The 19,806-nt window shown below is 46.7% G+C and overlaps 1 protein-coding gene across 2 annotated transcripts; it reads right to left on the bottom strand.

Annotated features, from left to right (window-relative positions):
* Positions 1 to 159: 159 nt before the first annotated feature.
* Positions 160 to 19,499, bottom strand: pogzb (pogo transposable element derived with ZNF domain b). Of its 2 annotated transcripts, XM_055924729.1 has the most exons (20): positions 19,359 to 19,499; positions 18,202 to 18,311; positions 15,582 to 15,731; positions 14,907 to 15,109; positions 14,694 to 14,793; positions 14,258 to 14,503; positions 14,043 to 14,156; positions 13,842 to 13,918; positions 13,483 to 13,724; positions 13,043 to 13,188; positions 12,808 to 12,908; positions 9,294 to 9,440; positions 8,642 to 8,776; positions 7,960 to 8,177; positions 7,485 to 7,625; positions 7,314 to 7,373; positions 7,102 to 7,214; positions 3,691 to 5,340; positions 3,334 to 3,370; positions 160 to 3,193 (listed from the first exon to the last, which is right to left on the bottom strand). In XM_055924729.1, the coding sequence occupies exons 2-20, from the start codon at positions 18,305 to 18,307 to the stop codon at positions 1,423 to 1,425; spliced, it is 5,757 nt and encodes a 1,918-aa protein (XP_055780704.1). In that variant the 5' UTR covers positions 18,308 to 18,311; positions 19,359 to 19,499; the 3' UTR covers positions 160 to 1,422. The 2 variants fall into 2 exon arrangements, with proteins under 2 accessions (XP_055780704.1, XP_055780705.1); XM_055924730.1 differs by lacking the exons at positions 14,258 to 14,503; positions 14,694 to 14,793; positions 14,907 to 15,109; ... (1 more) ...; positions 18,202 to 18,311; positions 19,359 to 19,499 and having other exon boundaries at positions 13,846 to 13,918; positions 14,043 to 14,133.
* Positions 19,500 to 19,806: the final 307 nt, after the last annotated feature.

Genomic DNA, 19,806 nt, shown 5'->3' with positions numbered 1-19,806 from the left:
ACTCGTGCTACCTTCCTACTTAAACTGTGTCAAGGGGTCATCTCTTGCATAACTCATAACATAACTCGATATGTGAGGTTAAAGCCACAATCTGGAGTTTTAACAATAGTGTGTTTCAGTCCAGACAACAAAAAAACTATTTCAAATGAGACGCAGCTATGAATGTAAGGACTTAGTCCATAAGATTGACTCTGCTTTTTTAATCATATTTTTAAGATATACATTACAGACTCAAATGACATCAAAAACATAAACAGTAGAGTATTACAACCTTATATTTTGAATTAGGCCGTATGATATGATAGTAGATAATTGTACAAACCCATAAAACATTTAAGTATTATTTTATCAAGAATTGTAAGCGTAGGCTATGTCATTAATCAAAATGGCCAATGAGCTGCAGGAAATATCCCAGATTGTGTAGAAAATGTTTTTCATACAAGAGATTCACAATCTTCAGGACTGAGGTTGTCACGATTCCAATATCCCCCATGTCTCTTTGGAAGTATTGAGCAGACCAAAGACAAATCAGAAAAGAAATGATGAATTTAATTTAATCTCTGTGTGTCCATGACTGTGACAAATGAGGTACAGTTCAGATAATTGTTAAAGAACATATTGGACATCTGCAAAATGCATTAGATATTATGTAACTCCATAAGGAATTCAACATTCCCACCATTTCTCAAGCTTGTCCATCCTTCCTCAGCACTACAATCTATTGACAGACACAGGCAAGAGAACGTGGTAGTTCACCCAAATCACATTTGTTTATAAGTCCTTAAGATAAATAGAATACTCTATATAGCTGTAGGCCTAGTCATCACTAGCCTTCTAGCAATATGGCTGAGTCTCTCTAGCCCATAGATTCGTCTACTTTCAAGGTAAGGAAAGAATGTATGTAAAGTCATTTGAGTGCAATAAGGGTTAAGGAAGCAAAAGTTGTGGGAAAATTTGTAAACCAACACCAATCTGTCAAAAAGGCATTGCACTTTTAGAAAAGACTAAACAATGCATAGTAAATATTCTCAAACTGAATTAAGAATGCATTAATGTACAGTATAGCACCTTTAAATGTTTTGTGTTCAGTTGATGATCTGTTTAGAATTTATTTCTACCACCACAAGAACATGCCTTACGGTTGATGGAGTTTGGATCCAGTCTGTTGTGCGTCATAGTGTTCATTAAAGCAAAACATAGAACCTGTCAAGTCCAACAAGGGATCCCCACTCAGTTTCCCCACACTGATGACATAAAAAAAGGTTAAAAGGTTGACCAATTGTACTTTAACAGTATGCACTGTAATCTTCTGTGGCCATTTGCAGGGAAGACCCACAGGCTGTGTGGCCTAAGGCAACACGGCAGATGTTCTTGAGTAGGACCGAAGAGCAGTATTCAACTCAGAGTTTGGAAAGGGAAGGACTAAGAGGGGGAGACCTCCTCATGGGACCCTCCCGTCTCCTGGCTCTCTGACAGCGGCTCCATCTCTTCTTCTCCCTTTTCCAAGATGTTATCCTTTGTTGTGTCCATTTCTATAGCTGCCTTGTGATTCTCATCTAAAGTTCCTTCTTCACTTTCCTGCTCTTCAGCTACCTTACCTTCTTTAACCTCTTGCTCCTTATCTACCCTCTCTTCTCCAGCCTCTTGCTCCTCATCTACCCTCTCTTCTCCAGCCTTCATGTCCTCTGTACCCCTGCTGTCTTCCTGCTCGAGCTCTGCTGGTGACTCTGGCTCCAGAACCTCAGGACCTAGCAGGGCCTCTCTGAGAGTACTCATCAGCTCTGACTGGGTCTCTGCCAGAGTCTTGATCATTTCCTGGTCCCGCTGCCCAGGGACCAAGTCAGTAAGGTGGAAGGACTGTCGCAGCAGATCAGGCTGTTCCTCTAGGTAGGACAAGGCCTCCACTAGCCAGGCCACTAGCAGCTGCACTAGGTCTTTGTGTGTGGCCCCTGCTGCCCCACCCTCGGCAGCCAGCCGGGCCCAGCGGGCCAGCAAGAAACTCTGCAGCACGGGCCGCAGGCACATCTCCAGCGGCTGGAGGCGGCAGGTGCAGCCAGCGGGGACCACGGCCGGCAGGGTGCCAGTGGCACCAAGGGTGGTCAGGAAGTCCTTAGACACGTGTCCACGGTGGCCGTCCAGGATCAGCATGCCTTTGGTACTCCTGTTCTGGTCCAGCATGTGTTGGCGCCACACCTGAGACTCCCACAGCGCCAACTCCTCGTCCCTGGTGAATCCCTCTACCTTGGCCTCCAGCAGGACAGAGTTGGGGAGGCCTGTGCCCTGCATCTTGGGGAGCTGCCCCTTGATTAGGACCAGGGTGCGTAGCATGGTGCCATCGGCCAGCGCTGACAGATAGATGGTAACCAGAGGTTCCCTGGTTCCCACCAGCTGGAGAGCCTCTTCTTTGTCCACTTTGGCTGGATCCGCAAGCGCCTCAATGTCTACAAAGACAGACAGCTCGTCCATGGCAGCTATGCCTGTGTGGGGCAGATTGTGGGCCTGGATGTGCTTGCGGGTAAACTTGGTGAAGGAGTTAGCGTTGTCCTCCATGGAGCGTGGCAAGCGGCAGCTGACCGTGGCAGTCCGCCCAACAGCCTGCCAGCCAAGGCTATGCTGCAGCATGAAGCTCACAGCCCAGTCGTAAGAGATGCGGAAGGCGCTGCTGTGACCGTCCTGGCTGTGGATCTCAGAAGCCCTCTGAAAAAGGTTCTTCTCGTTGAGCGGCAGCTGCTGCTCTCGCTGGGCCATGACCCACTCCACCATGCGCTCCACCGCCTCTCCCCTGCCAGGTCCCCGGCCATCACGCTCCAGCTGCTTCTCCTTATCCTTCAGCCAGGCCCGGATGAGATTGGACTGGGTGGATAGCTGCTTGGCGGCTTGACGTTCCCCGCAGCACAGAGCGAACAGCACTATCCTCAGCAAACGCACAGAGAGGGTGTCCTCTCGTTCTTTTACCACCAGGCGTACTGTCGGAGGGGTGAGGGAAGGATCAGATGTGGCAGGCTGCTGTTTAGACTCCCGTTCATGAACAATTTCATCAACATCCTTGCCAAGACCTTCAACCTCCATTTCTTCATTGTCTGTGTCTGAGCCCATGTCCTCCACTGGGGCCATTGCCTCGTCCAGGTCACTCTCTGGCCCTAAGGGACCCCACTCGCTGCTGTCGTCAAAGCGGTCTGCCCCAGTGTTGTTTCTGCAGAAAGACAAAGCAGGAAATAAAGAGGAGTGGTATTTGAGGCATGACAGATAAAACATCTCAATTAATCACAATATTTTTGGGGGAGTAAATCTTGTGAAACCAGGGTGAAATGGCTGGAGTGTCTCGTAAAGTACCTCATGTTCTCCATGATGAATCCAACATTAGGGGAGCCTGTCAAAAAAAAAAAAGAGGATAAGAGATTTAGATTAGAAGAGAAAGAGCACGCAGCTAAATGTAAGTGTTACAACATAAACATTTCTGTTTCAGGTTGAACTACGTAGACTTTGTTTTCCCTATCATAATGTATTATTAATATCATCCTTCACCTTCACAGTTTCCCTGTCAAGCAGTCACAGACAATGTTTTTGACGCTTGTATACTCATAGATATGAAGCTAGTCTTGGGACTGATTATATACTGTATGTGTTTTGGTATCACAAGAGATGATATTATTGTGTGTGCATCTACAAAGCATCAAATAAATGATTGACCTGAGTGGTGGGGTGAGAAGCCATGATACTCCCAGAAGCAGCTGGGCTGCTTGCACAGGTTGGCTTTGCAAACGATGCATCCAAACACGCTCTCATGGCGCAGGTTCTTCAGATTGCAATTCTTGCATCTCTTGGTCTTGGCGGTGAGTTTAACCAATCTGTGCCTTAGTTTATTTGGATTGCCTTGCAGGGCAACCTCTCGCACACTCGCTAGTCCCTCCTTATTCTCAGAGTGGATGCGTGCTTGTCTCTCTGCACACTTGGCTAGCTGGTGCCCTAAGCGCTTGCGAAAGTTTGCCTGGGTAAAGAGTCCGCCCTGCACCCATGATGGTGGGTTCTCTTTGCGGCTCTCCCGCAGCACTATGAAGGCATTGACTATGCTCAGGTTGACCAGGAACCAGAAGAGACTGCGCCAGTGCTTGTCTAGTGGCAGCCCTCCTAGAGGGTTGCAGGCAAGCAGCTGTTTGCAGATGTCCACTCCTCGCATATTCTCTTGCAGAAGTCGGAAGGCTAAGGGCCGCTCGATGGGGCTGAGTTCACCCACTTTGGTTTGAGACTTCCTCCACACTGTGTCTGGCTGCCCCGGCCCGGCGTTGGTGGACAGGCAGCCCATCTCCTTGGTGTCTTTCCAGCGGGTGGCCAGCAGGGGACCCAACTGCCTCTGCAGGAAGTCCCCAGGCTTCTCCAGCTGACCCTGCTCCCACAGCTCCCTGGGGAGGATGGGGCTTGGTGGAGGAAAGGAGCTGGAGGCGTAAATGCCCTTGTCCAAGAGCTTCTGCATGAGAGGGGCAGAGGCCAGTGAGCTACCCAGGAAGAGCTGGTGGTGTTTCTGCTGGAGTCCCTTAACTAAGGGGGGAACTACACTGAACCCCAGCTCCTTCTCCTTCTCCCTCCCCATGTGGATGAGCAGTCGGTGGCAGTAGCCCGACTTGGAGTCACACAGCAGCCACACCCCTGGTTGGGCCTTGGGGTTCCCTTTGGCTTGGCCGGCCTCCGTCTCCAGGCTGGGCAGCAGGGCCCGGTCGATGGCCAGGCATCGGTTGGGTTGGTAGGCTTCCCACATGGAGTCGCCAAGGATGCTCAGCATAGGTCTGAAGAGACGCAGCCTGTCGCTGCCACTGCCCTCCCCCTCCTCCTCCTCCATGGAGGTGAGCAGACTACCCATCCAGATGTTGTTGGAGATCTGCTGGAAGCGCTTGATGGACATGGCCCTGAAGAAGGTGTGGCAGTTGTCGTAGTGCTGCCAGGACCAGTAGTTGGCAGGCTCTGGGAGGCTCTGAAGGCCCATGAGGATACTGAGACCTATGAAGCCCTTGATCTCGTGAGCGGCGACAGGGACCCAGTCCGGGTCACGCTGCCCAAGAAACTGACAAGTCTTGGCCTTGGCGTTGGTCTCGTTGGCGATGAGCTCCATGAGCGAGTACGGGAAGAGCATGTTGAAGTAGTCGACAGCATCGCTGTTTTTGTTTAAGGACTGGCGAGGACCGCAGCTCTCTGTGAAGTCGAGGATGGTTGCGGAGTCGATGCCTCTCAGCAGAGGTTCTCTCCAGTTCTCCATTAACGCCCATTCAGACCTCCCCACTTCCACATCCCCCCCGGATTTGTCGTCCTCCTCCTCTTGGCAGAACTCAATGTCCGACTCCAGAGACTCTGTGGGGAAGGGGAAGGAAGGGGATCACAGGAACAACAGTTAGTCTTCTGCTCCACAGAGCCAAGTTGACACAACTTTTCTTTTAGAAACACCCTGGGCCATTTATTATGTCAGCGCAAGTCCACTTTTACAACACCATGTGGATAGAAAGAGAACAGGGAAAAATATAAGCCCTTCTCAGCTGGCCAGTAGTCTGAAGACAACATAAACGGCAGAGGAAAACAGATTGGTATGCAGACTGTCTCCTTGGTAAGACATTCCTCCTCTGCACTTGGGTCATTTTTAGACTCCACACATTTTACTATTTACTTTGGCACAAAACATGCTTTGGAGTGTGTCTTGATGTACAACAATCTGTCAGTTCCTGTAATGCAGGGTCCCACAAGTGGCAGCCCGCAGGCCTCTTTGTTGGACATGAGACTGTAAACACACCAGCAAATCAGCGCCAAGTGATTTACATTTTCTGTTCCAACGTATTCCCACGCATAATAGAGAGATATGTGATAGTATACAAATGTAAGCAAGGTTTGAAATTATGTTTTAGTCAAATATTATATCCGTTTGAGCTTTGAGGTCAATTTGCAGTCGACAAATTATTTGTAATTATGTTTTGGCCCCCTGACCCTCCCCTCAAGAAAAACTCAAATGGTCACGTGGCTGAATCTAGTTGATGATCCCGGCTATAGTGGTGAACTAGCAACATGGGATGCAGCCATGTAGTGGTCTTTTACCTCATTAACGAAGAGAAGGGGTATGTGTGGTAACACACACCTGTTGTGTGTGGTTGTGAATAATAGTGTATGGTTCATCTTTTGCCACATTACTTTCTGGACACACACACACAATACTCGCTCACCATTTCATTTCTTTTTTGTGTTTGTAAAAATAGATTTACATTAGGTAGGGCCAATAGCTTTATTGCGACCGCATGACCAGAACATAAGGCCTTGTTCTAACCAATATAGATGTACAAATATTTATGATTGAAGGCCCCCTCTGGTGTCCTATATGAGGGGATTTTATGGGCACTCTACAATATCTGGTGTGTACCATGTCTCTCACTGTACAATATCTGGTGTGTACCATGTCTCTCACTGTACAATATCTGGTGTGTACCATGTCTCTCACTGTACAATATCTGGTGTGTACCATGTCTCTCACTGTACAATATCTGGTGTGTACCATGTCTCTCACTGTACAATATCTGGTGTGTACCATGTCTCTCACTGTACAATATCTGGTGTGTACCATGTCTCTCACTGTACAATATCTGGTGTGAACCATGTCTCTCACTGTACAACATCTGGTGTGAATCCTACCATGTCTTTCAGTGTTCACAAGGGGAGATAAGTTCAACACCTTGTGCAATAAAACATTTGGCATCATGCCAAGTTAAACAACAAAGCAAACTGAAAAATACAACGACAGTAACCCACCACAACTAGTTATCTTTGTCAAATCATGGGGCTCTTTTGCTGGCATTTTGCACAAAATGTCACCATGAATAGATACATTTTGTTAGGGTGTTGCCATCCTGGTTACACGTTATAGTACGTTTAATGAATAACATTAATGGTGTATAAATGTTAATGTCTAAATGCTTATGCATTGTACTTAGTAGTATTCACTTTATAAATTGTGCTGGCAATTTCAAAACATTTTCTAAACTGCAAATATAAAGCATCTCTCTCCTTCCATGGTAAAACTGACATGCAAAGGCTATCTGTTTGGAGTTCTGTGGGGAGCTTGAAGACACCTACCGTTTGGTGTACAGGTGCTGGAGCCGTGACTTGGGTCCTGGGCCAGGTGCTTGGCCATAAGGTCACCTGTCTGAGAGCTGAAGTCACAGACCTCACACCGCAGCTTCAAATAGCTGTGTGGAACAGAGGGAGAGAAGGTTGGAGCGTGTCCCTAGTAACTGGCAAGGCAAAAAATATTACAAACACAACACAGAGGAAAAAGTGTCCATTACCAAGGGGGTGGCCGCTTGTGCAGGGGGACCCGGTTGGTTTTCATACGTGGTGCATGATTTCTGCAACAAGACAAATGAACACTATCAAACTGACCAAGTCATCTGTGATCAATGAATGAACCATTGTTTGTTTGACTAATAAAACATGATCTATATTGAAGCTTGACTCACGTAATCATGTGGTCTGCGTAGGAGCGCGAGCAGCAGGTGCTGTAGGGGCACACGGCACAGTGGACGAAGGTGGGGTAGTGGTCGGGGAAGCTGGGTACGTCTGAGCTGCACTCCATGCACCGCTGCTTGACTAGAGACACACTGTAGAGGTCACACAGAGGTCAGACACTTCAGACACTCTATATGCGTTTATACATCACTCTGGCCTCCAAGGGTGTCTCAGGGAGAGTTGGGATATGCAACAAAAAAACGGATTTCCAATTCACACACACACGTATTAATACACACTTGTACATGTGTGAAAAATAACAATTACAAACACCCATCAAATGATGATTATGTTTACACATGCTCTCAGAGGGTAAGCTAGCGCTACTGTCACACTTCTCAATCAAAAACTAAGTCTGAGATGAATGATAGAAGACCTCCTGGGATTTGTAGTTGCTCCATGCACAACAATATGACTATTATTCACCTCCGTTTCTGAAACTTGGTGAGCAGGTCCAACTGCTTGATGGATTTCCTCATGGTGGTTTTGGTTGTTTGTGGAGGTGGTTTGGACTGATGTTGCAGTTTATGTTGTATGTTGGTGTAGGTCTGGCCCGCCTGAGGAGTGGGGCCTGTCGTCTTATAGTCCATAGGTACATTCTTGGGCAACTGTCCCTTGTGGTGGGAATATGCCCTGATGGTCACCTAAGTACACAGACAAAAATACAACACAGTGTTTAACCCCATTTTACTTATGAATACTATACCGAAACTAATAGAACTCCTTCTTGATCTAGGACATGCATTTCTTTTTGGTTAACCGTTGTCCTGTCCAACAAGTGAATTGTCTGAATCTCTACACTCTTAGAAAAAAGGGTTCCAAAAGGGGTTTTCAGCTATCCCTATAGGAGAACCCTTTCGGGTTCCATGTTGAACCCTTATTTTGGGTTCCATGTTCAACCCTCTGTAAGGATTCTACATGGAACCAAAAAGGGTTCTTCAAAGGTTCTCCTGTGGGAACAGCAGAAGAATCCTTTTAGGTTCTTGAAAGCACCTTTTCTACTAAGAGTGTAGATAAAGTGGCAAGAGATTTCTCTGTGGATGACGCCACTTTGTGGCACAATTAAGAGAAGGTCTAATCAGTGAAATGAAGCTGTTCATCAACTCACTTTAGTCCCAGGTTGGAGCCCCTCCAGCTGCTTGGGTTTGCGGAAGGTCCTGTGGCTGTGGGTTTTGTGCTCCATCCTGTCCGTGGCAGAGAGGAACTGCAAACGGCACTTGTTGCAGTGACTCGCTCTACTGGCCTGAAAAATCAAGAGTTAGGTTCAGCGTTTCAGGGCTATACATAAACTGCAGAAGAAACTGTGATCTCTTTTTGTCTTTGTACAAGAGTTTACAAACCTACTTTGCAGTATCACTGCCTTTATAAAACATATGGGACCGGTTTCCCAGACCCAGATTAATCCTAGTCCTGGACTAAATACACACTTACAATGAAGATTCTCTGTTGAGATTGGTGTTTAATCTAAGACTAGGTATAATATGAGTGTGGGAAACCAAGCCATTAATACTTTTCTGCACCTTAAGAAAATACCTTCCTTTAAGTAAATTCTTTACAACAGTTTTAAATGGGAACGATCCTTACTTTTTTATGGTCCTGTGTGGCTCAGTTGGTAGAGCATGGCACTTGCAACACCAAGGTTGTGGGTTTGATTCCCACGGAGGACCAGTACGAGAAAATGTATGCACTCACTCCTGTAAATTGCTGTGGAAAAGAGCGTCTGCTAAATGCCGTAACATGGGCCTGGGTTGTTCCTCTACCTGGTGTCGTATGTAGTGCTGCTGGTAGGAGTTGGGGCTCTTGAACACCTTCAGGCAGTAGATACACAGCTGGTTGCATGTCTTTGCATGATTGGTACAGAAGTGGTTGTACACATCAGAAAAGAAAGAAGACCGGTACCGACACACCTTGAAAAGAAGAAGGGATGGGATTTCAGGAAGGTGTGGTTCTGAGAGGAAATGGAAAGGTGGCCAGCATTTATTCAAATCAAATCAAATGTAATTTGTCACATACACATGGTTAGCAGATGTTAATGCGAGTGTATCGAAATGCTTGTGCTTCTAGTTCCGACCATGCAGTAATATCTAACAACTACCTTATACACACAAGTGTAAAGGAATGAATAAGAATATGTACATAAAAATATATGAATGAGCGATGGCCGAACGGCATAGGCAAGATACAGTCGATGGTATAGAGTACAGTATATACATATGAGGTGAGTAATGTAGGGTATGTAAACATTATATAAAGTGGCTAGTGATACATTTATTACATTCATTTTTCATTATTAAAGTGGCTAGAGATGAGTCCGTATGTTGGCAGCAGCCACTCAATGTTAGTGATGGCTGTTTAACAGTCTGATGGCTTTGAGATAGAAGCTGTTTTTCAGTCTCTCGGTCCCCGCTTTGATGCACCTGTACTGACCTCGCCTTCTGGATGATAGCGGGGTGAACAGGCAGTGGCTCGGGTGGTTGTTGTCCTTGATGATCTTTTTGGTCTTCCTGTGACATCGGGTGGTGTAGGTGTCCTGGAGGGCAGGTAGTTTGCCCCGGTGATGCGCTGTGCAAACCTCACTACCCTCTGGAGAGCCTTACGGTTGTGGGCGGAGCAGTTGCCGTACCAGGCGGTGATACAGCCCGACAGGATGCTCTCGATTGTGCATCTGTAAAAGTTTGTGAGTGTTTTTGTTGACAAGCCGAATGTATTCAGCCTCCTGAGGTTGAAGAGGCGTTGCTGCGCCTTCTTCACCACGCTGTCTATGTGGGTGGACCATTTCAGGTTGTCCGTGATGTGTACGCCGAGGAACTTAAAACTTTCCACCTTCTCCACTACTGTCCCGTCGATGTGGATAGGGGGCTGCTCCCTCTGCTGTTTCCTGAAGTCCACAATCATCTCCTTTGTTTTGTTGACATTGAGTGTGAGGTTATTTTCCTGACACCACACTCCGAGGGCTCTAATCAAGCCTATCACTGTAGTGTCATCTGCAAACTTGATGATTGAGTTGGAGGCGTGCATGGCCACGCAGTCATGGGTGAACAGGGAGTACAGGAGAGGGCTGAGAACACACCCTTGTGTGGCCCCAGTGTTGAGGATCAGCGGGGTGGAGATGTTGTTACCTACCCTCACCACCTGGGGGCGGCCCGTCAGGAAGTCCAGGACCCAGTTGCACAGGGCGGGGTCGAGACCCAGGGTCTTGAGCTTAATGACAAGTTTGGAGGGTACTATGGTGTTAAATGCTGAGCTGTAGTCGATGAACGGCATTCTTACATAGGTATTCCTCTTGTCCAGATGGGTTAGGGCAGTGTGCAGTGTGATTGCGTCGTCTGTGGACCTATTGGGGCGGTAAGCAAATTGGAGTGGGTCTAGGGTGTCAGGTAGGGTGGAGGTGATATGGTCCTTGACTAGTCTCTCAAAGCACTTCATGATGACGGAAGTGAGTGCTACGGGGCGATAGTCATTTAGCTCAGTTACCTTCGCTTTCTTGGGAACAGGAACAATGGTGGCCCTCTTGAAGCATGTGGGAACAGCAGACTGGGATAAGGATTGATTGAATATGTCCGTAAACACACCAGCCAGCTGGTCTGCGCATGCTCTGAGCACGCGGCTGGAGATGCCGTCTGGGCCGGCAGCCTTGCGAAGGTTAACACGTTTAAATGTTTTACTCACGTTGGCTGCAGTGAAGGAGAGCCCGCAGGTTTTGGTAGCGGGCCATGTCAGTGGCACTGTATTGTCCTCAAAGCGAGCAAAGAAGTTGTTTAGTTTGTCTGGAAGCAAGACATCGTAGTCCGCGACGGGGCTGGTTTTCCTTTTGTAGTCCGTGATTGACTGTAGACCCTGCCACATACCTCGTGTCTGAGCCGTTGAATTGCAACTCTACTTTGTCTCTATACTGACGCTTAGTTTGTTTGATTGCCTTGCGGAGGGAATAGCTACACCGTTTGTATTCGGTCATGTTTCCGGGTCACCTTGCCCTGATTTCAATTTTGCGCGAATGCTGCCATCAATCCACAGTTTCTGGTTGGGGAATGTTTTAATAGACGCTGTGGGTACAACATCACCGATGCACTTGCTAATAAACTCGCTCACCGAATCAGCGTATTCATCAATGTTATTGTCCTACGCTATGCGGAACATAATCCAGTCCTCGTGATCGAAGCAATCTTGAAGCGTGGAATCCGATTGGTCGCACCAGCGTTGAACAGACCTGAGCACGGGCGCTTCCTGTTTTAGTTTCTGTCTATAGGCTGGGAGCACCAAAATGGAGTTGTGGTCAGAATTTCCGAAAGGAGGGCTTTATATGCGTCGCGGAAGTTAGAATAACAATGATCCAGGGTTTTGCCAGCCCGGGGCGCGCATTCGATATGCTGATCAAATATAGGGAGCCTTGTTTTCAGATTAGCCTTGTTAAAATCCCCAGCTACAATAAATGCAGCCTCAGGATATGTGGTTTCCAGTTTACATAGAGTCAAAAGAAGTTATTTCAGGGCCGTCGATGTGTCTGCTTGGGGGGAATATACACGACTGTGATTATGATCGAAGAGAATTGTCTTGGTAGAGAATGCGGTCGGCATTTGATTGTAAGGAATTCTAGGTCAGGTGAACAAAAGGACTTGAGTTCCTGCATGTTGTTATGATCACACCACGTCTCGTTAATCATAAGGCATACACCCCCACCCTTCTTCTTACCAGAGAGATGTTTGTTTCTGTCGGCGCGATGCTTGAAGAAGCCAGGTGGCTGTACCGACTCTGATGACGTATCCCGAGTGAGCCATGTTTCCGTGAAACATCTTCCTCTCTGGAAGGCAACCCTTGCTCGGATTTCGTCTACCTTGTTGTCAAGAGACTGGACATTGGCGAGTAGTATGCTCGGGAGCGGTGCGCGATGTGCCCGTCTACGGAGCCTGACCAGAAGACCGCTCCGTGTGCCCCTTCTGCGGCGCCGTTGTTTTGGGTCGCCGGCTGGGATCCGATCCATTGTCCTGGGTGGTGGACCAAACAGAGGATCCGCTTCGGGAAAGTTGTATTCCTGGTCGTAATGTTGGTGAGTTGACATTTCTCTTATATCCAATAGTTCCTCCTGACTGTATGTAATAAAACCTAAGATTTCCTGGGGTAACAATGTAAGAAATAACACGTAAAAAAAATACTGCATAGTTTCCTAGGAACGCGAAGCGAGGCGGCCATCTCTGTCGGCACCGGAAGGGAAGAAGTATCAATCAAATGTTTGCATTTGCATCTATCCTGTTTAACTGGAGGTAAAAGGTTACCAACCTGGCAAATATAGGGCATCTCTCCTGGTTTGTGGGTGTTCTTCATGTGATGCAGGAACACAGGCTCACTCTCAAACGCCCACTCACAGATCTTACAACAAGCTGCACGGTCAATAGAGAAAACAATCAGAAATCGTCCATCAAATGCAACTTAGTTTTATCATTAAAAAATATATCTCACAGGATGCATATTTAACAACAGGTGAATATGTAAGTATGGTAATGTGAGGGCGTACTGGAAGACTGAGTGAGCCCGTGGGCATTCTCCACATGGTACTGGAGCTGGGCGCTGCTAGAGAACTGGCGGAAGCAGTGCTGGCAGGAGGTCAGCTGGTCCGCCCATTTAGTCATCTCTGGGTGCTGCTTCATGTGGTCCATCAGCCTGCCGAGCACGCACACAGTTAACATCCTTCCATCAATTGAGATTTGCATTTGCATGCAAATGCAACCATGCATTTGCATAGTTCTAACACTTGAATAAGTGGTACAGATACTTTTGTGGCAATATATCACATGCAAACATTTGATTGATACTTCAGCCCCTAAATGTTGTTATTTTATGGTCAGCCTGTATGTGTACATACTGTGTGTGTGTGTGTGTGTGTGTGTGTGTGTGTGTGTGTGTGTGTGTGTGTGTGTGTGTGTGTGTGTGTGGAGCAGGTGACCCCATTCTCACCTAATGTTACTATTGGACCTCTTGGGGCAGATGACACATTTGAAGGAGTAGTTCAGCTTGGTGGGCTGGCTGTCGACCAGGGACTGTTTGCCCGCGAAGTGGCCATAGTAGAAATCATCCACTAGCATAACCACCTTAGGCGGAGGGTCTGGGTTGGAGCTGGGAGCCCGTTCTGGCAAGGGGTTCTGAGTGCCACTGCTGCTGGAAGGCCCAGCAGTATTGACCAGGTCTGGACAGCAGAACTATGAGGGGGAAATTCAATGCAGTTTAAATTGCCATCATGCTCATCACTACTAGTGGTGAATGTTCATGGTTTAATATCTGGAATGTTCTATGGTGCATATGATTAAGCTTCTTACACACATATGTCCTTGAAGTGCTTCTTGCATTTTGAATTGGGCTCCACATCGGGGGCATATCTTCACCTCCTGATCAACTGTAAAACAAACAGAACAGAGAAACATCAGCCTGATGTTCTGTTCAGCAACATTGTTACACTTAGAACCAGCGAGGGCATATGACAATGAGCAATAGATCTGATAAGGATGTAATTACTGTACCTTTGGTGTTGCCCTGTGTCAGGGGCGTGGCCACGGGTACATTGGCCTGGCTGTTGCTCTTGACAATCTGCAGAAGCTGCGATTGGAGAGCGACTGGGACTTGGTTCCATTTCACTATAGCACAAAGGAAAACAGGGGATGTTCAATAGATTTCACTATAGATACAAAAGCTGTACTTCATTGAATTTAGACCCACCCATAAAATAAGAACTTACAAAACTGAGGCTGTGAAGAAGTGTTGAGTAGAGTGGGCCGGGTGCCCATGGTGCTAGCCGTGGTGGTGAGGGGGGCTTGACTGGCCCCGCGGATGGTAAGGGTGGCAGGGATTTGCATAGTGGCAAAGGTGCTGGGCGCTGCCTGCCGTAAAACACCACTGGGGCCAGCAGTGGGCCTAATCTGTGCAGGCTGGGTCACAACCTGAGGCATCCCCATAGACGGAGCAAAGAACTGCCCTCCGGGTCCTACCATAGGAGAGAGGGGGCTGTTAACAAAATGGTGTTACTATACACCATGTTGTCCAAAATGGCTGCTGTCAATAACTTGCTTCCTGGAGACTTTTCAAAAATGAGTGTTTGGGACCCCTGTATGTCTATTGTAGCTCTGTGAAAACAGCACTGGATAAAGATGCTGAAATGAAAGATATAAAATTACCAGAGAGTAGGGTGATGGGTCGAATCATCTGACCTTGCTGTAAATTCAGAACTATCCCCATAGGGTTCTGCCCAGGCCTGACGTTACGGACCGGGAAACCCTGTGAGATATAGTAATGAGATGAAGTTAAAAACATTTTTAAATGCATTCCACCTTGCTGAGCTGAACCAAAGCAGGCCAGAGAAGATCCGTGAGCACTGATGCAGTCCGTACCTGGGTGAAGTAGATCTGCTGGGCATTGGCCGGGCCGGCACCCGGGTTAACAGCTGTGGGCAGTAGCATGGTGCTCAGACCTGTAGGGGTTTGAATCTGGATCAGCTGTTGTCCCTGGACCATGCCAGATGGTACCAGAGAGGGCATACCAGGGACTCCCGTGGGGAACATAAATTGAGGCAACACCGATGATGACACAGGAGCTGAGGGACACAGAGGAAGGGGGACAACCTAGTGGTTAGTGTCCAGGGCGGGATCTGAACTCAGGTCTACCAAGGGATCCTGGTAGACCATCCAATGTCTTGACCGTTAGACCAAGAGGACGTTCCCCCTTTGCTGAGAATAACACTGATTTTGGAGTCGTAGGCAGGGGCTACCTCATCACGAGACCATGAGCCGGACTCATGTCTGCTACAACTGCTTCAGCCCTCGGCTCTAAGGGTAGGCCTACTGTATATTATAATCAGTGTTGCCACTTTAAAAAGGAGCAGCTTGTGCATTCTCTTTAGTTTCTGATTCTGAGGTGTATAACACATTTATAAATACTCCTGTACAATCAAATAATGAAAATCAATTCCTGAGCTTTTCCTGTGTTTCTGAAAGTAACGACATCTATTTTAACCTTTGGGCAGTGTGCATTTGAGACACCATTATTCCCCCAAAACATCAACTCACGTGCTGTATTGGTGCGCTGCAAGACAGAGGAGGACGGGACTGTGTTGGAAACCGTTGCCGGGACACACTGTGCAGCTGAGGGAGTGAGGGAGGGTATGCTGGGAATTGGAGTCTCTCGGGATGTCGAGGAGAAAAAGGAGGCTTCACAGACTGCAGGAAACACACAATGGCATAAACAGCAAGGTACAGTTGAACTACATGAGAATTAGCGTCCATTCTCCTGTGTTTTTATTTGATCTGACCTGCATTTCTTAATTTACCATTGATATTGAATATTCAGCCTCCCGGGTGGCGCAGTGGTCTAGGGCACTGCATCGCAGCGCTAGCTGCGCCACCAGAGACTCTGGGTTCGCGCCCAGGCTCTGTCGCAACCGGACGCGACCGGGAGGTCCGGGTTAGGGAGGGTTTGGCCGGTAGGGATATCCTTGTCTCATCGCGCACCAGCGACTCCTGTGGCGGACCGGGCACAGTGCGCGCTAACCAAGGGAGCCAGGTGCACGGTGTTTCCTCCGACACATTGGTGCGGCTGGCTTCCGGGTTGGAGGCGCGCTGTGTTAAGAAGCAGTGCGGCTTGGTTGGGTTGTGCCTCGGAGGACACATGGCTTTCGACCTTTGTCTCTCCCGAGCCCGTACGGGAGTTGTAGCGATGAGACAAGATAGTAATTACTAGCAATTGGATACCACGAAAATTGGGGAGAAAAGGGGGGTAAAATTTATTTTAGAAAAAAATATATTGAATATTCCATAGTTGAGGAAAAGCTTGCAGGTAAGCATTTCACTGTACTATTTACCCTTGTTGTATCCTATGCACAGGACAAATAAACTTTGATTTTATTTACATTCACAGCATAGTCCTATGCCAGGGGTGTCAAACTCATTCCATGAAGGGACTAGTGTCTGCTGGCTTTTGGTGTTTCCTTTCAATTAAGACCTAGACAACCAGGTGAGGGGAGTTCCTTACTAATTACTGACCTTAATTCAGCGATCAAATCGAATCGTACTACACCGGCTGTTCCGACACTCGTCGAATGTGGCAGGGCTTGCAAACTATTACAGACTACAAAGGGAAGCACAGCCGAGAGCTGCCCAGTGACACGAGCCTACCAGACGAGCTAAACCACTTCTATGCTCGCTTCGAGGCAAATAACACTGAAACATGCATAAGAGCACCAGCTGTTCCGGAAGACTGTGATCACGCTCTCCGCAGCCGATGTGAGTAAGACCTTTAAACATGTCAACATTCACAAGGCTTACCAGGACGTGTACTGCTGCGAGCATGCCCTGACCAACTGGCAAGTGTCTTCACCGACATTTTCAACCTCTCCCATACCAACATGTTTCAAGCAGACCACCATAGTCCCTGTGCCCAAGACCACTAAGGTAACCTGCCAAAATGACTACCGACCCGTAGCACTCACGTCTGTAGCCATGAAATGCTTTGAAAGTTGGTCATGGCTCACATCAACACCATCATCCCAGAAACCCACTCCAATTTGCATACCGCAACAACAGATCCACAGATGATGCAATCTCTATTGCACCCCACACTGCCCTTTCCCACCTGGACAAAAGGAACACCTATGTGAGAATGTTATTAATTGACTACAGCTCAGCGTTCAACACCATAGTACCCTCAAAACTCATCACTAAGCTAAGAACCCTAAGCTAAGGACCCTGGGACTAAACAGCTCCCTCTGCAACTGGATCCTAGACTTCCTGACGGGCCGCCCCAGGTGGTAAGGGTAGATAACAACACATCCGCCACGCTGATCCTCAACATTTTCGCATCACTGCCTGGTATAGCAGCTGCTTGGCCTCCGACCGCAAGGCACTTCAGAGAGTAGTGCGCCCAGCCAAGCTTCCTGCCATCCAGGATCTATTTACCAGGCGGTGTCAGAGGCCCTAAAAATCGTCAAATACTCCAGCCACCCTAGTCATAGACTGTTCTCTCTGCTACCGCACAGCAAGCGGTACCGGAGCGCCAAGTCTAGGTACAAGAGGCTTCTAAACAGCTTCTACCCCCAAGCCATAAGACTCCTGAACAGCTAATCAAATGGCTACCCAGACTACTGCACCCCCCGCTGCTACTCTGTTATTATCTATGCATAGCCACTTTAACAACCCTACCTGCATGTACATAATTATCTCAGTTACCTCGACACCGGTGCCCCTGCACATTGACTCTGTACCGGTACCCCCTGTATATAGCCCCGCTATTGTTATTCACTGCTGCTCTTTAATTATTTGTTTTTTTATCTCTTACTTTTTTCTTAATTTTTATTTTGTAGGTATTTTTTTAAACTGCATTGTTGGTTAAGGACTTGTAAGTAAGCATTTCACTGTAAGGTCTACACCTGTTGTATTCGGCGCATGTGACAAATAAAATTTGATTTGATCAATCAAGTACAAGGGAGGAACGAAAACCTGCAGATACTCGGCTCTCCGTGGAATGAGTTTGACGCGTGTCTTATGCTAACAGACTATATGACTGGGTCATTGACCATTCATATATGTTCAGACCATGACAAGGGACGCAGTGATCAGTCCGTCACCAAGATGACAGTCAAAAGGGTGTGCCAGTCTGTCTCTGTGGCAATAGTTGGCCAATGGGCATGCTCACCGTTGTCGTCCTCTATGAATTCCAACTCCTCCTCCACGTCGTCATACATCTGTTGCCATGGCTCCAACTCCTCCTCCTCACACTCCATGAATAAATCGCCATCCATATTGCTGAACGGATCAAATAATGTCTAATGAAACAACTACAACACACTGAATGGTTAAAATGTCTAGTGAGTGTACACTCATGAGTGTAGATCTATCGCTAGAACTATGAACAGTGTCAGAACACCATACATTTAAAAAAAGGCCATTGTTGCTTGAGTAAATATCAGTGTTTTATAACTGTCACGTGTTTGTGTAACTTGTATGAAACTATAAAGTTAATTTATTTCATACATTTATTATATTGTACTTGAAAAAAAAACTTTATTTAACTAGGCAAGTTTCAATGACAGCCTAGGAACAGTGGGTTAATTGCCTTGTTCAGGGGCAGAACGACAGATTTGTACCTTGTCAGCTCAGGGATTCGATCTTGCAACCTTCCGGTTACTAGTCCAACGCTCTAACCACTAGGCTACCTGCCGGCTACCTGACGTAATCTACAGTATTGAAGAAAACAAAGCCTAATGATTGAATGATGACAATGTGACTCAGAGACTTGGGTTTCAGAAATATAGAAAATCTGTCCAGGATTTAAATAATCTTATGAAAATGAATTTCTAAAGATACAAACATATATATTAAAATATTTTTTTAAATATATATACATAATTGATTTCATCTATTATTCTTCTCTGGCTCATTGTGATATAATTTCTCGCTAAATGTCCCTGGCAACCACTAGGAAATGTACGAAAGGGGCGGGGGACAAAAATAGTTCTCTACATGCATGACAGATTTGAGGTGCATGACTCAAATAAAACAGCTGTTCGTTCCGTGAGTCTAACAAGTTATATACATGTATTGCAGAAGACATGATCTCGTAATGCAATAGTCGCATTCCAAAGAGATAAGACCCCCCCACATTTTGGGTAAAATACATTCTGCGTCGGCGTAATGTTACTACTGACTCACAACGTGTAGGCTACGCTATTGATGCCTTTCCACTGTAACGTTTAGCGTGCATATTAGGTATATTTACGGCACAAAAATATATATTATTTGTGACACACAAACTAAAAGTAAAACCATAAACTATTACAATTAAATACTTACCCTTTCCAATACGAAGACAGAACGCTAATAAACTAGAACACACAGAAATTCTTCGCGGGCTACATGTTCCACATTGGAGGCATATTAATCCGCAAGAAGGAGACAAACGTTTACCTCTTTCAGCAAATTACATTGGTCAAAACAAAGTTTTGCGTCATTTCCGCTTTAAAATCTGCACTGTGATTGGCTTCCATCAATGTAAAGAAGAGAGGCGGAGCAAATTTTCAGGAAATAGGGTTGCCCTAAAACTGCGTTGTTTTCATAAAATACATTAAAAACGTAATTAATTCAATTCAATGAATTTCTAACACGGTCATTAATACTCAAATACATGAAATACTATTAATTTCAACCAAATATATGTCAATACTAATATCCATACACTCACTAAAGGCAAATTAATTGAAGCTGCAAGCAGCCATTTTGTTATATCATGATGCTATTGATT

Source organism: Salvelinus fontinalis, chromosome 6 (genome assembly GCF_029448725.1).
Source record: "Salvelinus fontinalis isolate EN_2023a chromosome 6, ASM2944872v1, whole genome shotgun sequence".
NCBI classification, from domain to species: Eukaryota; Metazoa; Chordata; class Actinopteri; order Salmoniformes; family Salmonidae; genus Salvelinus; species Salvelinus fontinalis.
This window is presented reverse-complemented; position numbering and strand designations above follow the sequence as displayed.

Excerpts from the sequence above, each read along its gene's own strand:
- pogzb (XM_055924729.1), bottom strand. The coding sequence starts at position 18,307 with ATGGATGGCGATTTATTCATGGAGTGTGAGGAGGAGGAGTTGGAGCCA. Across the intron at positions 7,215-7,313 it reads CACAAGCGGCCACCCCCTTG|CTATTTGAAGCTGCGGTGTG; the intron begins GTAATGGACACT and ends TGTTCCACACAG. Across the intron at positions 5,341-7,101 it reads CAGCACCTGTACACCAAACG|AGTCTCTGGAGTCGGACATT; the intron begins GTAGGTGTCTTC and ends CCTTCCCCACAG.